The sequence below is a fragment of the Balearica regulorum genome, chromosome 1 (assembly GCF_011004875.1).
Source record: "Balearica regulorum gibbericeps isolate bBalReg1 chromosome 1, bBalReg1.pri, whole genome shotgun sequence".
In the NCBI taxonomy this organism is placed as follows: domain Eukaryota; kingdom Metazoa; phylum Chordata; class Aves; order Gruiformes; family Gruidae; genus Balearica; species Balearica regulorum.
Genome location: NC_046184.1, coordinates 14,433,556 through 14,452,031, shown reverse-complemented (window position 1 = coordinate 14,452,031; position 18,476 = coordinate 14,433,556). Strand labels below are relative to the sequence as shown.

At 40.5% G+C, this 18,476-nt stretch overlaps 1 protein-coding gene across 2 annotated transcripts in view; it reads left to right on the top strand.

Annotated features, from left to right (window-relative positions):
* Nucleotides 1-18,476, top strand: part of RELN (reelin) — a 297,263-nt gene that overhangs the window by 68,251 nt on the left and 210,536 nt on the right. For both annotated transcript variants that reach the window (XM_075738184.1, XM_075738246.1), the window contains exon 3: nucleotides 17,437-17,572. In XM_075738184.1, the coding sequence (XP_075594299.1) occupies nucleotides 17,437-17,572 (136 nt within the window). The remainder of the gene's footprint in view (nucleotides 1-17,436; nucleotides 17,573-18,476) is intronic.

Genomic DNA, 18,476 nt, shown 5'->3' with positions numbered 1-18,476 from the left:
TTCCTATTGCAAAATTGTTTCAATGCTTTTTTTGCCTAGTGATTAAAAAGGATCTAAATTACAGTAAATTTATTCAAGTCCAGTTTCCACCCTTTGTTCTTACACTGTGATTGTCCTTTGGCTTAAACAGCTCCTTTACAACCCCGTTATATTTAGTGATAACAGTCATCCTCTCTCTAAACAAGACAAGCTTTTTCTGTCTCCTTTTATGACATATTTTACATTCTTCTCATCATCCTAGTAGTCCTTCTCTGCAGCTGCTTCAGCCTAAGTTAATCTTTTTTGAACACAAGCATTCATAATTACGCACAATAATTGAAGTGATGTCTTAGCAATGCTTTACCAGTACCATACTAATACTCCCCCCATCGTTACTAGAAATAATTGAGCTGATACATTCTAGGGCAGTGTTTGCATTTTTCCCATCGGTAGCTCATTGTCAGACTGTGATTGACTAATGTACATTGAACTTTCTCCTCCTCAGTCATTTCTAGCTTATAGCTGAAAGTATTCTTGTTATTATCTACAGTGCATGACCTTATACTTTCTACAAGAGGAAAAGAATCCACTTTGTGTACTTTTTTCCAGCTGTTAATCATACTCTGTTTAAAAAGGTGCCTAATTTCTAATTTTAATGAGTCTCATTTGAACTTCCAGGAGCTGTTTCTTGATACGTCTTTTATGCTGTGTGTGAAAGTCCATTATTAGGTGATACTTTCTTTGTGTTAGGATACTTACCTACTGAAATCAAATCACTTCTCAGTTTCAAGAAATAAATTATAACCTATAGAAATTGAACACAAAGTTTTTAGCGTAAGGAATATATCAAAGCAGAAGGTATAAGGCATATTAGCTTTTCTGCAGACTGGAAGAATTTTCAGCTTCCTTCTGAAAATGTGAACCCCAGCAACAGGTATTCTTGTAGTCTCAATTCCTTGTCTCTACAGGTCTATGGGGGGTCTGTTTTGTTTTCCTCTGGTTCTAAGGTAGACTTGGTTTACCAAAGCCTCTGTTTACTATATTCCATATGACTAGCTTGACTCAAGATTTGTTCCCACTTGGCCAATATTTGTATGATTCAGAAAGTGTCGCAGATGGTGATTTCAGACCTGCTTCCAGATTACTGATGAAAATACTGACTAAGAGCAATACTTGCTAAAGTGCTATTTAATGGTGATTTATAAGGGACAGCTGGCCTAAGTGATTCAAGCGCTTAATGCCATAAATGTATGGTTTGATATTGTTTTGGACTATTTTTGAATATAGGGATATTCCATTTTTAAGTAAAGTGCCTCAGAAAAGGCTAAAAATGGTATTCTGAAACTGAGTGAATCAGAGTTGACAACTGAAATAAAAAGTTTCAGAATATTCTGGATACAAAAGTATTATTTCAGTGACAGATTCTATCATTTTCCTGCTCTGCTAATTAACAATGGGGAAGAGTAGTTATTATGTGAAATTCAGGCAGTTCAACAAGAATTCACTTGATTAATACATGCAGAATAATACATGCTAGTCAAATACTGTTTTCCTCTGAGATCCCATTAAAAATTTGATCAAAGTTTAATTACAACATAGACCAGTTATGTTTAGATGACACTGAAAACATCAAGGCTCTTAAAATAATGGGAATGAAACAAAGGGAATCAACAATTGTCATGAACCAAACTGAAAGTCTGCAGATTTCATTTTCAGCCAAATAGCTGCACAGTGTAGAGGAGTGCTCTTTTGGCAATGGCACACTGCAATGAAAGGATATTTTTCACTATTTGCGGGTCATTTTAGTCCCAGAAGTCTCTTGAGTACTTGACAGGTATGTACAGGACCTCTTGGATTTTCTGAGCACACCATTTTGAGGAGATCAGTGACAGAGAAACGTCTGACGACTGTACACTGGATTTCATGAGCTGCTTTGGAATTAGCTGATATTTTCTTGGGTTCACTTCTTTTCAAGAAGGAAAGTGAAGATAGCTCTGTTCTGCAGTTCTCTAGTGAGGATTGTCATTTGAGGAAATAGGGTGAAGGGATGGCCTGTAGAGCAGATCTGAACAGGGATATTTGAGGTCTGCAGAAAGCGTGGAAGCAGATAGAGTGGGAAGAACAGGATGGTGAAGAGGTTGAGAGGAAGGAGGTTTGCTGAAGCAGTGGGAGTGAGGGAGAAGTAGGCATGAGAACAGAGGAACTAACAGAGATGAAGCTGTTCAATTCAAAGTGTATCTGCTTCTTCCTTGTGAAAAATTAATCCAAGAACTCAGATGTTTGGTATAGGCGAGTTAGAACTAATGGTTGGTACAAAATGCATGAAAGTTTGTAAGTCAGCTTTCAATTCATGGTCAACATTCCTGGAACGTACTGCAATATGTGGCATAATTGCATTTTTTAATTTAATGTAACACAATCTGGTGGTTCTTCAGGAGGAAGAGAAGAATGGGATGTTCTTTCTTTGACTAGTTATAGGGAAGAACCGCATGACCACATCATAGCTCAGTAAAGCTCCATGGGAAAAACATAAGCCTGAAAGCAGAAGCACTGCTACTCCTGCTTAGATTATCAGACCAAAGAAAGGTTTTCCTTCAGGAAATCTTAACTCAACAGAAGTCTCAGAAACTCTAAAATAAGGTTTTCTTTGATATACTGGAATATAAGACGTATTTTATGCTCAAAAAAAATGTACTATTGTAACAACAGGAGCTCTAGGAAGGAAGCTGTGATCAAACTGATATATTCTCTAGCGGAGATCCAATTCTAACAGGATAAAGATATCTCATACTGTACTAGGTGATTCATTTTCCCTGTAAGAAGACCTATACTGATATGAAGCTCACTTATATCTACAACTCTGCTTGTACAGATGCAGTTATTTAAATATTACTTTCTTGTCCAGATGCTCTGAGGCATTTCAGGCTCAGCTTTGAATATAGCCATGCATTCATTTTTATGAATAATACATCACATTAAAATGATCCTCTTCAGCAGCAAAGATTAGTTTGTTTCATAAGGTATTTGTCTTGAAGATTATTTTCAACTTTCCTATACTAATATAGCATCTTTACTTACCTTCATGATTTCAGAGCACCCCAGAGTGAGCACCATAAACAACCTGCCTCACCCACCAATACTCAGAAATTTATCATGACCTCTCTTCACTTCAGCCTTTTTTGCTGTCCTTAATGTTCTTCTTTAAACAACCTTTCAGTAACTCTTACTTTTTTCCTACTTCAAAAGTAAATTAAATTTACTGAGGTAGCTATCCCTAATGGTATGATTCTCCTAAAAAAATCCACCCACGTTACACGTCTCTGAAAATTGCCATTTGCACAGAGTGAGTAGAATAGGTTATAAACAGATTTAAAATCTCTGAATGGCACATCTGCAGTGAATACTGGGAATTTGTTTTAGCTCATAGACTGTGGTTCTCAACGAGAATCTTTTTTTTTGATAGTCAGTGCAAAAAAAGGTGCCTGCTAGCAAGAAAAATATCTTTCCTTCATTTTCTTGGAAATAGCTATATTGTAGGGCTACCTAAGGGGAATCACAGTCTCTTTTTGTTGCATATGTTAATTTTTTGTATCCTTATTATCAAGCAATGCTTGAAATTTATGTGCAACTGAATGGGACATAAGTTATAGGTAGCCTTCTGTGGAGCCCATCACAGGCGCCTATCTCTCCATGTTGTTTTTAATAGGAGCATAATCATTTACTGTGTGAGGACTGGCTCATTAAGCATCTGAAGTGTAGGTTCAAGTGGTCTGGACCATACCCGTGGGAGTTATCAGGGGCTGACTGCTCAAGTGTTTACTCAGTTTTTGTACAAGTTTTACAACTTTACATATTCTTATCAGGAGCTGACTTAAGCAGCTGAAAGCTAATTTGGAGATGCCCCCATGAGCCTAATTATTGACAGGAGTGATTGCAGCATAGCCAAACTTAATGGTAAGACAGTTATTTCAAGTGGTGGAAGTTGCTGGTATGGGTTAGACAGATCTGGACTTAGGTCACACAGTGTGAGGGTCTGTGTATTTGTATGTGATAGAATGCTTTATTTCCTTTATTTACTATTTCAAAATCTTTTAAAATGTATCATTTAAGAAGGAACAAGGTAAAAAAAAAGAAGCATTCCAAAGTTGGAAGATAATATTGCATGGTCTTTCCATTATTATTATTTCCCTACGGCTATCTATTTTAAGCTTAGATGTAATCCGAAGAGTTATCTGTACTCTATACTACACTGCATAGAGCTGTGTAAGTAATAATAACTTCAACGTATCTCCCAAAAAATCCTTTATACACCTATATGCAGAGTATCGGCAGCCCTTGAGCTTTTGACATATTGCCAGAACAATCTGCAGCTCTAGTTGTGCACTGCTGGCATTTCAAAATATTTGCATGAAAAATAGATGCAAAAGTAATTATGGAAATTATTTCAAAGTGAAATATGATGATTCATTGAGATAAACTGCAAAATAAAGACCAGGCAGTGTTATAAGTATGGAGTATATAAAATTAATTACAACCACAATTAGTGAACACAAATGTTCTATCATGAATGTTTTTTGTGGAAGCGGACATAGGAGCATTCCCCGCTCCTCCAAGTCTTTGCTTGCTTGTAGACACAGAGCACCTTCCCCAGGAGCCACCACGGTGCTGTCTTCAGCCTCGCTCCAGAATGGCTCTGTCGCCATTTGGATTCACTCATATGAAAGTAGGCTTCAATCTACTCAAGAAGCAGTTTATTCAATATGGTCTCCTTCCTCAATGATGATTTGACCGCTGCACTAAATAATACTCTGTTGGTCAGCTTTCGGCTCTGCCATTTTTCCAGATCAAACTATCTGGCATATTTGACCCATATTTATAGATCAGTTGGAAACTCCCTAATCTACTCAGATTTGGAAAGCGTATTATTTACCAAAAATATCCTCTCAGTTACATACTAGTTTCGCTATGAATGGGGAACAAGATCCAGAAGCATTAACACCATTCATAAATTCACAGATGCCTTCCAAGAAAACCATCAGTATAGAGAACATGGTCATCTGCAGAAGGGCTGATATTTGTGAGAGCTGATGTTATAGTGTGAGACAGCAAAGTTACAACTGCAAAGTATCTGGAAGTCCTAGCAAGAAAACATCTCATTTAGGATACATGGCAGGGCAGAGATTAATGTAAATTAGGAAACCTGCTCATTTTCTGAACTGCTAATCTGCCTTAAACAAGAAAAAATGTAGCTGAGATCTAGAAATGGAAAGTCAAATTTCTCCTTTTCTGACCCCCATATTTTTCTATTGATTTTGTTTTATTGCAAAACAATAATGAAGGGAGGAACTTCGCTGTAGGATGGCAGCTCTTTAAGCTGTTTTTCTTGTTAAGGGTAGATTAGCAGGCCAAAAAGCAGAGGCATGTTTTGATCTTTATATTTTAAGCCTTCTCTTTATATGTTAATGGAACTGCTGCTCCCTAGTGTAAATCCCCTGGGTGTTACTTTGACTTATTATATTTTTTAAACCCTTTTGAAAACTGCAGTAAAATCTTGGAACATTTATCCTACTACAGTCACAGTGGGGGTTGTTTGCTGGGAGAAGCAGGCTTTCAGCTAAGTGTTCATTCAAGGAACTGAACCAGGCAAGTTTTAAGACTAAATTCAAGCACCTAGTTCGAAGACCGCCCGCAGCAGCAGGAGCACCCAGGATGCTCCGCTCCCACTCACCCCCCGCATGTCACAGCCTGGAGCCCAGACGGTTTTCTCCACTTCTGTCCCAGATCCTGTAAAGCATCTCAGACCTCTTACAGGTGATGGTTTGCTTGGGTTTGTCCTCATATTGCCATAGCTCTGGGTAAAGCTTTCTTCTTTCCAGCAAAGCTATGGGTTGGTTTGGAGGTCATGTAGCGGAGGCTCCCTGCACCCTATTTCTGTAGCACACTCAATTTTTACCCACATTGTGGCATTAGCTGCTATCACCTGAATGCTGACTAGGCTTCAGATGTGAATATCGTTTTCCGTTTGAATTTTTTCCCCTTAAGTCCATAGGATACCAACCCCAAAGGGAGCTGCAGCTTGCCCAAGTGTGTGCAGCTCGGACGGGAGCAGCGCTCACCGGTCTGGGGGACACAGCTCAGCCCTGCCGCTGCGCCGACCCAATGGCAGCTTCGTTACAGCGTTCCCAGGACAATATTTTAAGATCTTGTATTGGATACTAAATGACAGCAGAAGATTGGCCTTTAAGATTTAGTCATAAAGTGCTCTTTTGAGGACAAAGACTTCAATAACAGCAGTCTTCTTCCCCAAATTTACAGTTTACATTGATAGTTTACAAGAGGGTTACTGTTCTTGGTAGCTTGCTTTTATTTGCTTTCCTTATACCTGATCTGGAAGTGCTCTCGCATATTTGGGATTGATCGTGTTTTGTCTAGAAGAAGTAGGTTTCAGGCAAAGGAATGAAATGCAGAATTACTTTCTTCTCTGCTTTTTTTGCGACTCTCAACTGACAGTATGTGTTGTCAGATAGAAATAAAAGTGCGGCGTTACAATTTTCTGTCTGTGGTATGTATGCCTTAATATATACCATATGGCTGGGAGGCCTTGCACCAGATTTTTTCTCTTGAGTGATTTTTTTCTCACTAGAGTTAAAAGTAGTAATATGGAAATGAATGAGTAAAATTATTTGCTCTCCCTCTGGGCTTGCTGGCTGTGACTATTCTTGTTTATTTTGGTGTGTGAAGTTTTGTGTTTAGGTTTTGTTTCCTGAAAGTTTTGCTGCTGTTCATGTTTGCTAGCCTGTAACGTGCTTTCTGAGGAGTTTTATTCTTCATGGGTACCATTCTGCTTCCAGCATGCAGAAATTCACACTGCAGGGCATGCTGCTCTTCTCTTTAGTTACTGCTTAGTGAAATACTCTCAACATTATAGTCCGTTGATGATTAGTGGGGAAGACGCAGCATGAAGTTTCAAAGAGTAGGATCATTGCAGTTTTTAAGACAGAACAGGAGGCAAAGTAAATTATTGCCCATTTCACAAAAGGAAGGGAACAACTGCCAAACTTCTCAGTGGTCAGCTTCCAGTTTTCTATTTTTTTCCTGCAATATTCGTAGAAAAATAAAGAATTAAAACAACTGTTTGGGTGTTCGTAGATAAGGAATTTTTCTTTATTGCCAAAAATACCACAAAGGTCTGCAAATCACAGCTGATATTTCTGCTTTAGTGATGAAGGAAAGCGTGAGAAGTGCGTATCAGGGAAACACTTTGATTTTCAAACTCCAGCTTTACAGAGTCCCCGAATATCAAAACTTTGCCTCTGTCCCCCCCCATACATCTCCCTGGTGACAGCGAGGTGACACCGCATAGCCAGGGTATCACCCTGGTGCGAGCCAGTTGGATGCTGGTGGCCAACACTGGTCTCAGCCCGCTATCACAGCCATGCTGGCCGTCACCTCCAGGCTCCCCCAATCGCCCATCTCGCTGTTGTACACAGCACCTGCCTGAGCACATGCTCACCCTTCACCGGGGTGCCCAAAGCCCCAAAGCTTTGTCACCCCTGCCTGTCTGCCAGCCAGAGCATGCCCAGTTCAGTTCTCCTATGCTATATACGCCGTACATGTAATAGATTTGTGATTATAGAAGAGGCACATCCAGCAGTTTTGATCTCAATACATCAGAACATCTGTGGAGCATGCAGGTGCTATGCAGGACTGTGCTTCCTTCTACCCGCTAATGTGGACAGAGGTACTTGGGGGTTTTAGCCAGCAGTGTTGAATCTCAGCAGAGTTGAGAAAAAAAAGAACTCCTGGAGATTGGCAATTTTAATTGAAATTCCTCCATTCAACCTACAAAACCATTTTTCCTCTCACACTTCTCCCTTACCTCTCCCACCAACTTCTTCGGTGATTTCTCAGCTCCCTTCATCCCTTTGCAGAGGCTGGGGATGACCATGGTGCCCATTAAGCAGCTTTACTTACAGTTCTAGTTTTTATGTTTATGAATCTTGAGGATTTTTTAACTCTTTCCTCAACTCTCAAAAGGCAAACCAGTGCTCCTGCACCACTGGTGTCAACCGCTGAAAAAGTGCAAATGTCTTCACTCCTGAACACAGTGTTACAGAAACTAGTGTTTACAAATTGCACGTGTTGTAGTGGTTGGCCATGTTTAAATGTATGAAGACAAAACCATATTCTGTCATTGCCGCAGCTGGCTTTCCCCTCGCAGACACGAAGCTCCTGCATGCAGTCTTTGCTGAGCAGATAGGAAAGGCTTTTATAAGACACCACTGCTCCAAAAGTCTCCCAGAGGCTGTGGGACTGGCCGTGCCGCAGGTCACTTTGGTGTCCCAGCAAGGGGACGTGGGGCTGTAGGAGACCTTACGCAGCTCGCCTGAATGCGGGCATCGCTGGGGCTGCTGTAAGTCGAGCTGTAGGGAGGGAGGGGCTCAGGAGACCTCCAGGACTGCTCCTCTGGATAGAAACTGCCTCCTGCCCCTGGTTCTGTGGAGATGTTGCAGCCAGCGCTGGTGAGGGACACACCATGGCTTCTGTACACAATACAGGGTTTCAAGTTGACTTTCAGATCATGTGAAATAAGGAATTGGGGAATAGGACAGAAGAACTCGCATAACAACATCACTCCAAAACAAGAAGAGACGTCTGTAAATGATAAATACTCCACGTGGAAAAGATTTCCATAGAAGTCCCTCTGGTTTCATTATATAGTTATCCTTATGGATTGGTTTGACTGACTTAATTTGCTTTGGAGGAAACCATCAATTTTAAAACATGACAGTTCACCAATGATGTCAATAACAGAGATATAAAGTGTACTTAGGGACAGTGCAAGGAGATACCAGGAGCTGAGTGAGTCCTTCAAGTGACTGAGGCGGTGACGGCAATGTGGGCAAATGCAAAATATGTCCACGGGCAGAGGATCAGAACAGAGGAAATGTGTTACAAGGCAGACTGCTGCCAGAAACCATTAAGGTCATTTAAAATAAATTAAAAAGAGACTTAGGGTTTTGTAGGTAAAACCTTGAAGCCATTATCCCAATTAGTCATACTAGGCTATAGAGGAGCAAGCAGGCTATTGGGATGTGTCACCAAAGCCAGCATAGCCAAAGCAGGGGTGTTGTCACTATGCGAACCACTCGGCCCCACACAGCTAGAGTCTGGGCTGAAGAGTCAATTAAAAAAACAACTTTGGAAGCTACTGCCTAGGAACGGATGCTCTCCAGCTCTGATCAGATGGTGTTGGGCGGTTACATTTTCACTGGGCTGCGTGGGTGTTTTCTAGTTGTGGCACAGCAATGTTTCATTTGATGTTACTTTTGCCAGTGAGCAGGGAGGTTTGGCTGGTTCACGGCACGGTTTAAGGAGCAGGTCAGCAGAGTTTTGTCAGTTAAGACTGCTGGTTTGCAGTTTTACCTCTACCAAAGTAAATTCGGGGCAATTCCAGGGGCTCTGGAGGTGCCTTGGTGAATTGTCACTGCTGTAAGGAGAAGGATGTGGTTACTGCTGGTCCTGAGAATGAGTCTGGTGGGAGCATATGTCTGGCGTGATAACAGGGTGGTCCCTTGTCACATTTGTCACTGGTACAAAACCTATCAAGCGGTGTGTCTGGTGTTTGGCTCCTGGGACACATATTAAGGTTTGTGAAGTGGAAAGATTCAGAACAATGCAATAATTTTGGGAAGTTGTACAAGAGTTGCTCATATGGATGAGACACTCACAAGCCAAATACAATAGCAGTCAAAAAAAAAAAAAAAAAAAAGTGAATACAAACCAGGGACAGCTGCTTTTCTGCAAGAGGGTAAGCTGGAATACATTGCTAAAATAGACCTACGAAAAGCTGGGACAGATTGAAGGTACCAGCCTAGCAGGTTTCTATAAAGAAAAATATAAAAGTTGCTATTATAAAACATGCTGGGGCTGTTAGGAAAACATTTAAAATAGATTTTGGCTCAAGCCTTTGAAAAGATATTTTTTTCTTCCTCTATATTTCAGCAACACAGTAGCTTATTTAGCTTATTAGCATTTTCTATTTATGTTACTGCTGGTCCCTGTTTACTGTTACTATATCTACTTGCCTTGGAGCACTTAGTACCGTGTTGCTCTCCATGGAGCGCTTAGGCTTCAGCTGTAAATTGCCCTCTCATCCTTCCTGACAATGGCCACCCTAAAACCACCAAGATGCTGCAGACTGGGGTCTCACCCCCCCCCCCCCCCCCCGACTCGCACAGACATATCGCACACTACACAAGGGGCTCATTCAGTGTCTTGGGGAATTATGCAAATGAAAGGGGATATTCTCCTCCCCGTGCACCACAATTTCCATATGTGTAACTCCTGTTAGGTTTAATGAGACCGGCACTCATAAATCCCTGAGATGAAATTATACCCCTAAGTGGGTTCTAACAAAAGGCTGCTCAAAAGTTTTAGCAATCCCTTAAAAGTAAATAGTTAAAAGAGAGATTAAGCAAAAAAATATTGTATCTTTCAGAGAAAATTTTCATAAATCTGTACATTAGGGGTTCATTCCTGCAAACCTGTGTTTCTAGTGAAGTGTTCGCTTCAGTAAGTATTCAAAAAATGTGAACATAAGGCACTGCTCTTGTTAGCACCGAAATGCCCTAACCTGATCTGCTTCATACCTGGATCCCGAACTGTGAATGTAGTTCAAATGTGAACTTGCAATAAACTGTTGTTTTCAGAACTATAAAGAAAACACATTTAAATTTTATATATGTAGCAAAAGGTTATAAAGCCCATACTGAGTCACTTCAGCTCAGCTGTACGCCATAGGAATCAGATCGCTGTATTCAGGCTCCAGTTGGCTTCTGACCACAAAAGGAGATACGGATTTTAGTGACAGACTTTATTAAGTTGTTATACACTTATCTGTTCTTTTTCTACTGTTCTTATTAGCCCACGGATGGTATTTTTCCCAACATTGCATATGCTGAAAGGATCTATTATTTAATAATGAAGCAGTAATAATAATAATGAAACAAACACATGGCTTCAAGAAAGATAACGGTAATATACTGCTGGGTGGAAGAATGTATCTGACGGTTGCTGGTCTTTTCTTTCTTCATACTATTTAATAATTTATCAAACCATCCTGACCCTTAATTGATTACAAGGGCCACCAAGCGCTTTAGCAGTCTGTTACATTCTATCAAACAAGAATGTGTTTTTCCTGTGAAGCAGAATGAAATCATCCCCCCGCCAAATCAATCAGCAACAGCATATTTTAGCTAGGTGGGTGCAGTGCACTTAGGGCCAGATTCTGCACCTTCCCTCACTTCGGCAGGAGCTTGCCTGGGTAATTCAGTTGCCTTTAACTGGCCACTTGCCTGCGTAGAAACTGTGTAAGCTCATAATGGTACCTTTGTGTTCATGTTTTAGAGATTATAGCTACCAGCCCCAGATATTTCTTTACTCCCAATAGTCCTTTTTAACACAGACTACTGATGTTTTTCTTAAACATATGCCTGGGTTTTTTCTTTTAAAAAACCACAAAGAGAAAGAAACTTAATTTTCTTCCTACCACTAGTTCTCCACAGAATTTTAAGACTTGCATTTCAGAGTCCTGAAAGGGGTTCATAACAGTTTAAGGATGTTGCTGAAATATTGTTCCAGCAACTAAAAATAAACCATTATTTCACTTGCTATAGCATTCAGGGAAAACACATATTTCATTTTTACATGTGTTTGCAGGTAAGGATCAAAAGGGTCCTTTAAACATCCAAAGAGACCTAGGACAAAGGCAGGTGCCCAGCTCTGAAAATGTCATCTGAAAACTGCAGCTCCAGCAGCTGTAAAATGTGCTTGGTGTCTATATACATTCAGTGAATAGATTTCAGCCTAAAAACTTCCTTAGGGCCTGCACACGGGTGTTTGTGAATTCAGGTCTTGCCAGCTACCAGCCCAAGTGTGCTGCAGCCTCTGTTGCTCCTCAAAGGACGTGGAGAGGCACGTGGCTTTCCCTCAACTTGCAGGAGAACCCTGGTTCTGTGGTGATCCTGGAGACCTGTCCTACAGGGACTTTACTAAAAAGCCAGGCTCCTTGTTAGTAGCCACCAAGCTATGTCACTTGTCCCAGCACTCTTGCATCGGAGTAGTGCGGTCTTATATGCAGCAGGAGAGTGGAGGGGCCTCTATATACAATTAATCTTCAACTTCACAGGGAGGGTGTGCTTCTGGGAAGAGACTGTAGGCATAAGCCCTCAGTCACAGTGATTGCTTTAAATCATAGATTATTATTAAAAATGTGGCTGCCAGCATCTCTCCATGTTGGAAAAAATGCATTGTCCTACATCCCTTCTCAGAACAAGTCCCTGGTGCTGTAGGGGAGAAGCAAGCTGGAGGCTCTGGTTCGGCCGCTTCAGCACGGGATTCAGCACAGGAGGGGTATTCTGGCAGGGTCCCATCTGCATCACTCCCGGCTTCGAAACACCAGGCAGACCCGTGCTTAGCTTGTGGTTTATGGATCACCCTTCGAGATGCTAGAGCCTGGGTGGAAAACGCAGGTCCCCAGCTCTGTTTCCTAAGGGAAAAGACTGTTCCCAGGACTAGGTACTTCATTTTTATATAATGCAAAATCTAATTTGAAAGTGTCTGTTTCTGACTTAAATTTATTATCTACTAATCAGGAATGATTACTTTTCCAAAGGTCCCAGAGTGATTTGGTTACTTACAGCTTTATTTTCTTGGTATTTCATCAATATTTTATGTTTGGCATTTTGCTGTCACTCATGTATAACTTTGAAAATGGAAGCACATCGCAGGTAATCAGTTTAAAGGCAGAAAAAACAAAATGTGGTCATTCATTTTACACCTGTATTTAACATTAACCCTCTCCTTTAATGTCATACTCAATTCATAGGATAAATAGGAAATGGTAGACAACCTACCATCTGGTTCAGTGCTGGAAAGTCTATTGAGACAGCCTCGATGAAGGATTTACCGAGGACCTTGATATGCAGATAAGCTCCTTGTATAAAGTTCTGATTTAGGAAACTGCTTTCTAAGGAGGATAATTAAGGTGGATACGTCATGTTGTAATAAGGAACATTACGTAGTTAGCACGTCTAAGTCAGGACTATTGCAGATCCACATGTCTCAGACTTAGAAAGCAGAAAATGATGTAAACCTTACTGCATTTATCTGCACCATTAGATGTTTCCCAAGCTCCACCAGTAGAAAACATCATCTTTTGGCTTCCAGGGGCCCAGCTTGGAGAACAGTTCCTGTCTGCTATAGTTCTCTCTTTTGGAGAAGCCACACAACAAGGTGAAAGTAATAAGGAGTGCAGGAACTGCACTTGTGCTTGGCCATTTATGGACCACCTAAAACAGCATCTTCACATCTTGCTCATCTTCCTGTATGCCATCTTATAAAAGAGGCAAAATATTTTCCTGCATTAGCTGCTACACCCCTACCAGCGATTCTGACTATCAATAAAATAATTTTCCACATGAAAAGATTGAAGCTATGTATTTGTCATCTGACTTTACCTAAGATTTTCCATTCAATAATTTTTCTCTATCCCTGGATTTCTTGTATTTAATCTGTCTCTTGAAATCTACCTCTTCACACAGAAGTTCTTTGATTCAGTGACTATAGATAGTGCATTGAATAGGGCTAAGCACATTTTTAAAAGTTTGCACAACAAAAACAGCTGCTGAGTTAAATGTTGAGAGGGACTGAACGTGTCTAGTTCATCTCCTAGCAGTGCTGTTGGCAGGTACAAAGCATGTCTTGGATTTGAATGATTATACTGAGACTTTAGGAGTCTCAGAAATTTTAGGGGATGGAGAATCTAGGAAGTGCAGATGTCTGAAACACATTGGTATGATGAGCGCACACTGTAAAAAACAAGGGAAGAGGAGTTCAGAGAGATGTTAACGGCATCTTTGCATGTGGCACATTTTAAAGCTGTGGATGTGCAGCTGTCACAAACCTTTGAGCATTTCAGTATTCAATAGGTCACATGGAAACACTCGATTATTTGCGAAAGTGTTTATAGAGTTTTATACAGACAGATCTTAAGATTTTACCTTAAGATTATTCTTTTGTAAACACTGGACTTGAACATATATAGTCATGCTGGTCAACAGGGCATGCCAGGGGATGCCTGTAGAACAATATCGACCTGAGCCAAGCACCTTAAATGAAGGCACACTCTGGCTTTGAAGCTGTCTGAGGTACATACAGAGTACAATTTTGTTCTGAAAGCTGCTATATAATAAGGCTTGTCTCATATTAAATTTATTTTTTTTTCAGCAGAAAGTTGTTTCATATTTGTCCTTGGATTTGTTATGGGGCAAATACTCAGTTTGGGAAGCAGCCTGCTGGGTTGGAGAGGGGATGGAGGAGAAGGGAGGAGTTGTCCTCCACTGCAGGAGGCTGCAAAAAGACCGGAAGCAGAAGTGGGAGATAACATTCTTTATTGTTAGTTTAGTGAGTTCTTGGTATCAATGGCATTGCTCTATTTTTGGGCATTTTTATGATTTTTATGTCCACCTTTTCAGTATGAAACTTTGAGGTTTAAGCATCAAGAAGATTTTTTTAATATCACTTTGTCACTCACTGAAGTGTAAGTATTTAATTTTTGTGAAATGTTCTGAAGACTCTGAACTCTAAAATGGAGTTGATGTACCCAGTAAAGATCCAGCAGATGAGGAGTGGTTGGTTTTATTGTAAAAATTATCACAATAAATTATTAATAAAATATAAAGATAACATGATGATAAAATGATAAAATTGGAATTTTGAATATTCTGTGTAATTCATTGACTTTTTTTCTGCAAAAAAGTGAATGAGTTGTTTTTTCATTGTTCAGAATTTATTCTAGTCACTGCGAAGTTGTTCTTTTTTTAAAACTGTAAATCAAAGGAAAAAGAAATTCTCCACAGATGTTGTATGTGTTTGATGTATTAGACACATTTTTGCAGTCTACTCCCTGAAACCTAGGGAATTCATTAACTCACAAGTTGCTGCCAAGGAGGGAAGCGGTCGCATTTCCCAAGCTGGTGCGCCTGTTCCCCAGCTGGGGGATGTGGCTAGGGCAGTCTTTGTCCTCCCTTGTATTTGGCTGGCTCTGAAGAAAGGGGGATTTCTTCAAACTGAAGGGCTGTTGCAGTTTCTCCCTTGACAGTATCTGTCATTTAATTAACCTGCTAAAGGCTGTAGCTGGCTCTGTTTCCCATTGCGCAGCCAGGGATGATGACAGCTGAGAGCTGGTGTTCTGCGTCACTCCCAGAGACCCTCTCCCACATCACTGAAGTCACTGGCTTCAGCGCAAACTTCAGAGAGAGAGGGACAAGACCCACAACTTTGGGAAAGAAGCAGAGGTACCACCCTCAGCAAAGCAAAGCAGTTGCCTAAATACAACTCGCCCTGCAAGGGATCTCTCTGGGCGTATTTTTGGAAACATCCGGCTCAGCAAGGCACCGCTGGATAGACTTCAGCAGTGAGACCAGGGCAGTGAGCCTGGGCACCAGTCAAGCGGTTTTCTTTGTGGATGTTAATACCACTCCTCCCAATTAGCCAAGGAAGGCAAATAAAGTCTTAAAATGGCAGTGCAGGGTGGCGAGAGATGGCCAAACCTCATCTGCATCTAGCGTCCTGCACTAAAGAGTCAGTAAAATACCATCTCCTTGGATTTCACTACAACCACTCTCCAGAAAAGAGGTCCCGCCCAGGGGATCCTGACCCATCTCTGTGGCCTTCCTGACCCAATGGGCTTTAGCATCACTCGGGGATTTGAGCTGAAGGATGTAACTGCGTGAATGATGGAAGACCTCGTGTGTATGCTTCAGTGGGGAATTAACTGGAAGACCCTGAGTGAGAAGGTTGTGGTCGTTTGTAAAAGATACAGGCATCACTGCCATCACCCACTGCCTCCTGTCATTCCTGGGACAGATGACTTAAACTCACTGCGGCTTCATTTCTCCCCCCCAAAAAATGAAGTTGGTTTAGAATTTAATAGCCCTCAGGCTAAATAACACATATAACCCTGAGCTACAGTGTGTGATCCTCACTGGTACCCGAATGGGATTTCAGATGTTGCTTTCGATCTATAAACTGCTAAATGGTTCGCATGGTTTGCTTGTGAGACAGCCCCCGTCCCTGCACCGTGCTGCTGGCGTGGCAGTCCCTGGAGAGGCACCAGCTGGAGAGGCCTGTTTGCATCGGAAAGGATTCGCCCCCCTCCGTGGTGGAAACCTCTCCCTTGCAAACTCCTTCCACCTCTGCATCGGTGAGGGGTTAAGAGAAATTGCTGGGGGTTCACATTTCAGAAGAACTGGCGTCAAAAGCAGTTATAGAAGATTCTGAGAGGCAGAGATGGGGTTAGTTTCTCTGTTGTTGTTTGAATTGCAACAAGTAAATATAAGAAATACCAACCACTATAAACTTTTTGCAATACAGTCACCTAACAGCTAACAGTGACCTTGCTGAGCCTGCACGTACCTGCTACCATGTGCTTTTCCTTTTGATCCTATTAGCAATGTTTCACCCATGTTACCATTTTCTGAACTGAAGGTTCAATATTTGAAGTAACCTGGAACAAGGCATTTCCTTCTGATAAGCGCATTCAAAAGAATAGTTTTGACATTTACTGTTTAATGTACTAGGATTAAAGGTGTAGTAATCCCCTCAAGTAAGATTGCCTTACTTTAAGCCAAAGGGTGTTAAACAAACAACCAAGTTTGCACTAATTTGTAGGAAACTACAGATGGGCTCTGAGGGGGAGAAGATTGCTGTCTGATATCGTTTTTTGTTAAAAAATACATTTCTTTTGTCTAATGGTGAACTCCAGCGAATTCCGGAGGGAGGGATTAATAGATGACATTTACATTCATCCGTATATTAGAGACTGATTAAAAAAAAATCAAAGGAATGTATACTGGTAAAACTGCTGAATGTTGCTGCTTTTATTTCAGATCAGAAGAAGAGTTTCATGAATCCAAAGCTCATCTGCTTTTTTCCAAACAGATGTGCCTGTCTATTAAAAGATGACACCTTTCTCTAAAAGATTCATTTTGCTTGTTAAAACATTGCATTTTTTCCTTCAGGTTTTATTTTTTTTTAGATCTGTAATGGGTGTAAATCAGGTAATGGAATAACATTGATTTACAGCAGCTGTGATCCAACTCCTCCTTTAAAAATGCAAATAATTCCTCTGGTATTGGTCTCATGAAGAATAACGGTAGTAAATACATGGAGCCTTGCAGTAAATACAAAGTCAGCCTTGGCTCAAGCAAAGGCCAACTCCAATGTTTTCATTGGCATTAATTCTAATTACTCAGTGGCATAATCTCTGGGTTTTTTTTCATTCCATGCTGCCACGATGAAACACATGGCAGATGTATTTCTCGGTCTGTTAGCACCTTGCAATGAGCCATTAACATGTGTTACTGTTTATCTTCCCCCGTGTCTTTCTCGTAGGAATTATGTCTGACCACCAGTTTGGAAACCAGTTTATGTGCAGCGTGGTTGCGTCACATGTGAGCCATCTCCCGACTACAAATCTCAGTTTTGTTTGGATCGCTCCACCTGCGGGGACAGGCTGTGTCAACTTCATGTACGTATACGCTCAATGCCTATGAGAAGATACGTACTTTGGAGATAATTAAATGATCTAACCTGCTTGCACTAGGACCTTATGTCTGGATCAAGGAGTTAGTCCTGCAAAGTGCAGACTTTAATAAGAAGAATATTGAGTTCTTCCTGGCTGAAGAGTTTCTGTGCATATTAGGACTTTATATTTCAAAGCATGTCAGAAGGAGATGGTGTTTTGTAATGTAGCATGCCATCAGAGAAATAATGTACAAGTGCATCAAGCCTAGCATTTCAATAGAAATTGATTCCTCTTAGTTATTAATTGTATCATCGATCCTTTAAGTATACAGTACATTTGCATTGACCTAATTTTTTATCTGTTGCATTTAATAAGAGTTTTTAATACATTTAATACATCACTCAGAGGTATTATTCAGATTGTAAGCATCAACATAAAACACAAGTATTTGAGAGTAGTCATACTCAAGTATTTACTGTTCCTAATAATAAACACGTTTAACTTCTTAATTCAGCTAGTTTACAACCTGGAAAAAAACCAAGAGATTTTTCTTACAGGTTGGTGGGGTTTTTTAAATTTGTTTTAAAGACTTAAGTAATCATTTGATGATTTAGTACCATATAAAGTGCCAACAAAGTACACAGCTTAACATGAATTACTAGAATATATATTACTATATTTTACCTTAAAGTAATTTCTAATTATTTGTCCCAAAATTTGGTAGATCAGATCTGAGAGAGAAAATACACCTAGAGTGGAACTGAAAGTAGAAAATATTTCAAGTTTGACCCATTCATAGAGAAACAGTCAGCCTACTCCCGAATTGGATAAGTAAACAGTTGCAACATTTCAGTGTGAGACCTCTTCTGTGTTCCTGTGACTGTCCTGTTTGTCAAAACAAATCCTC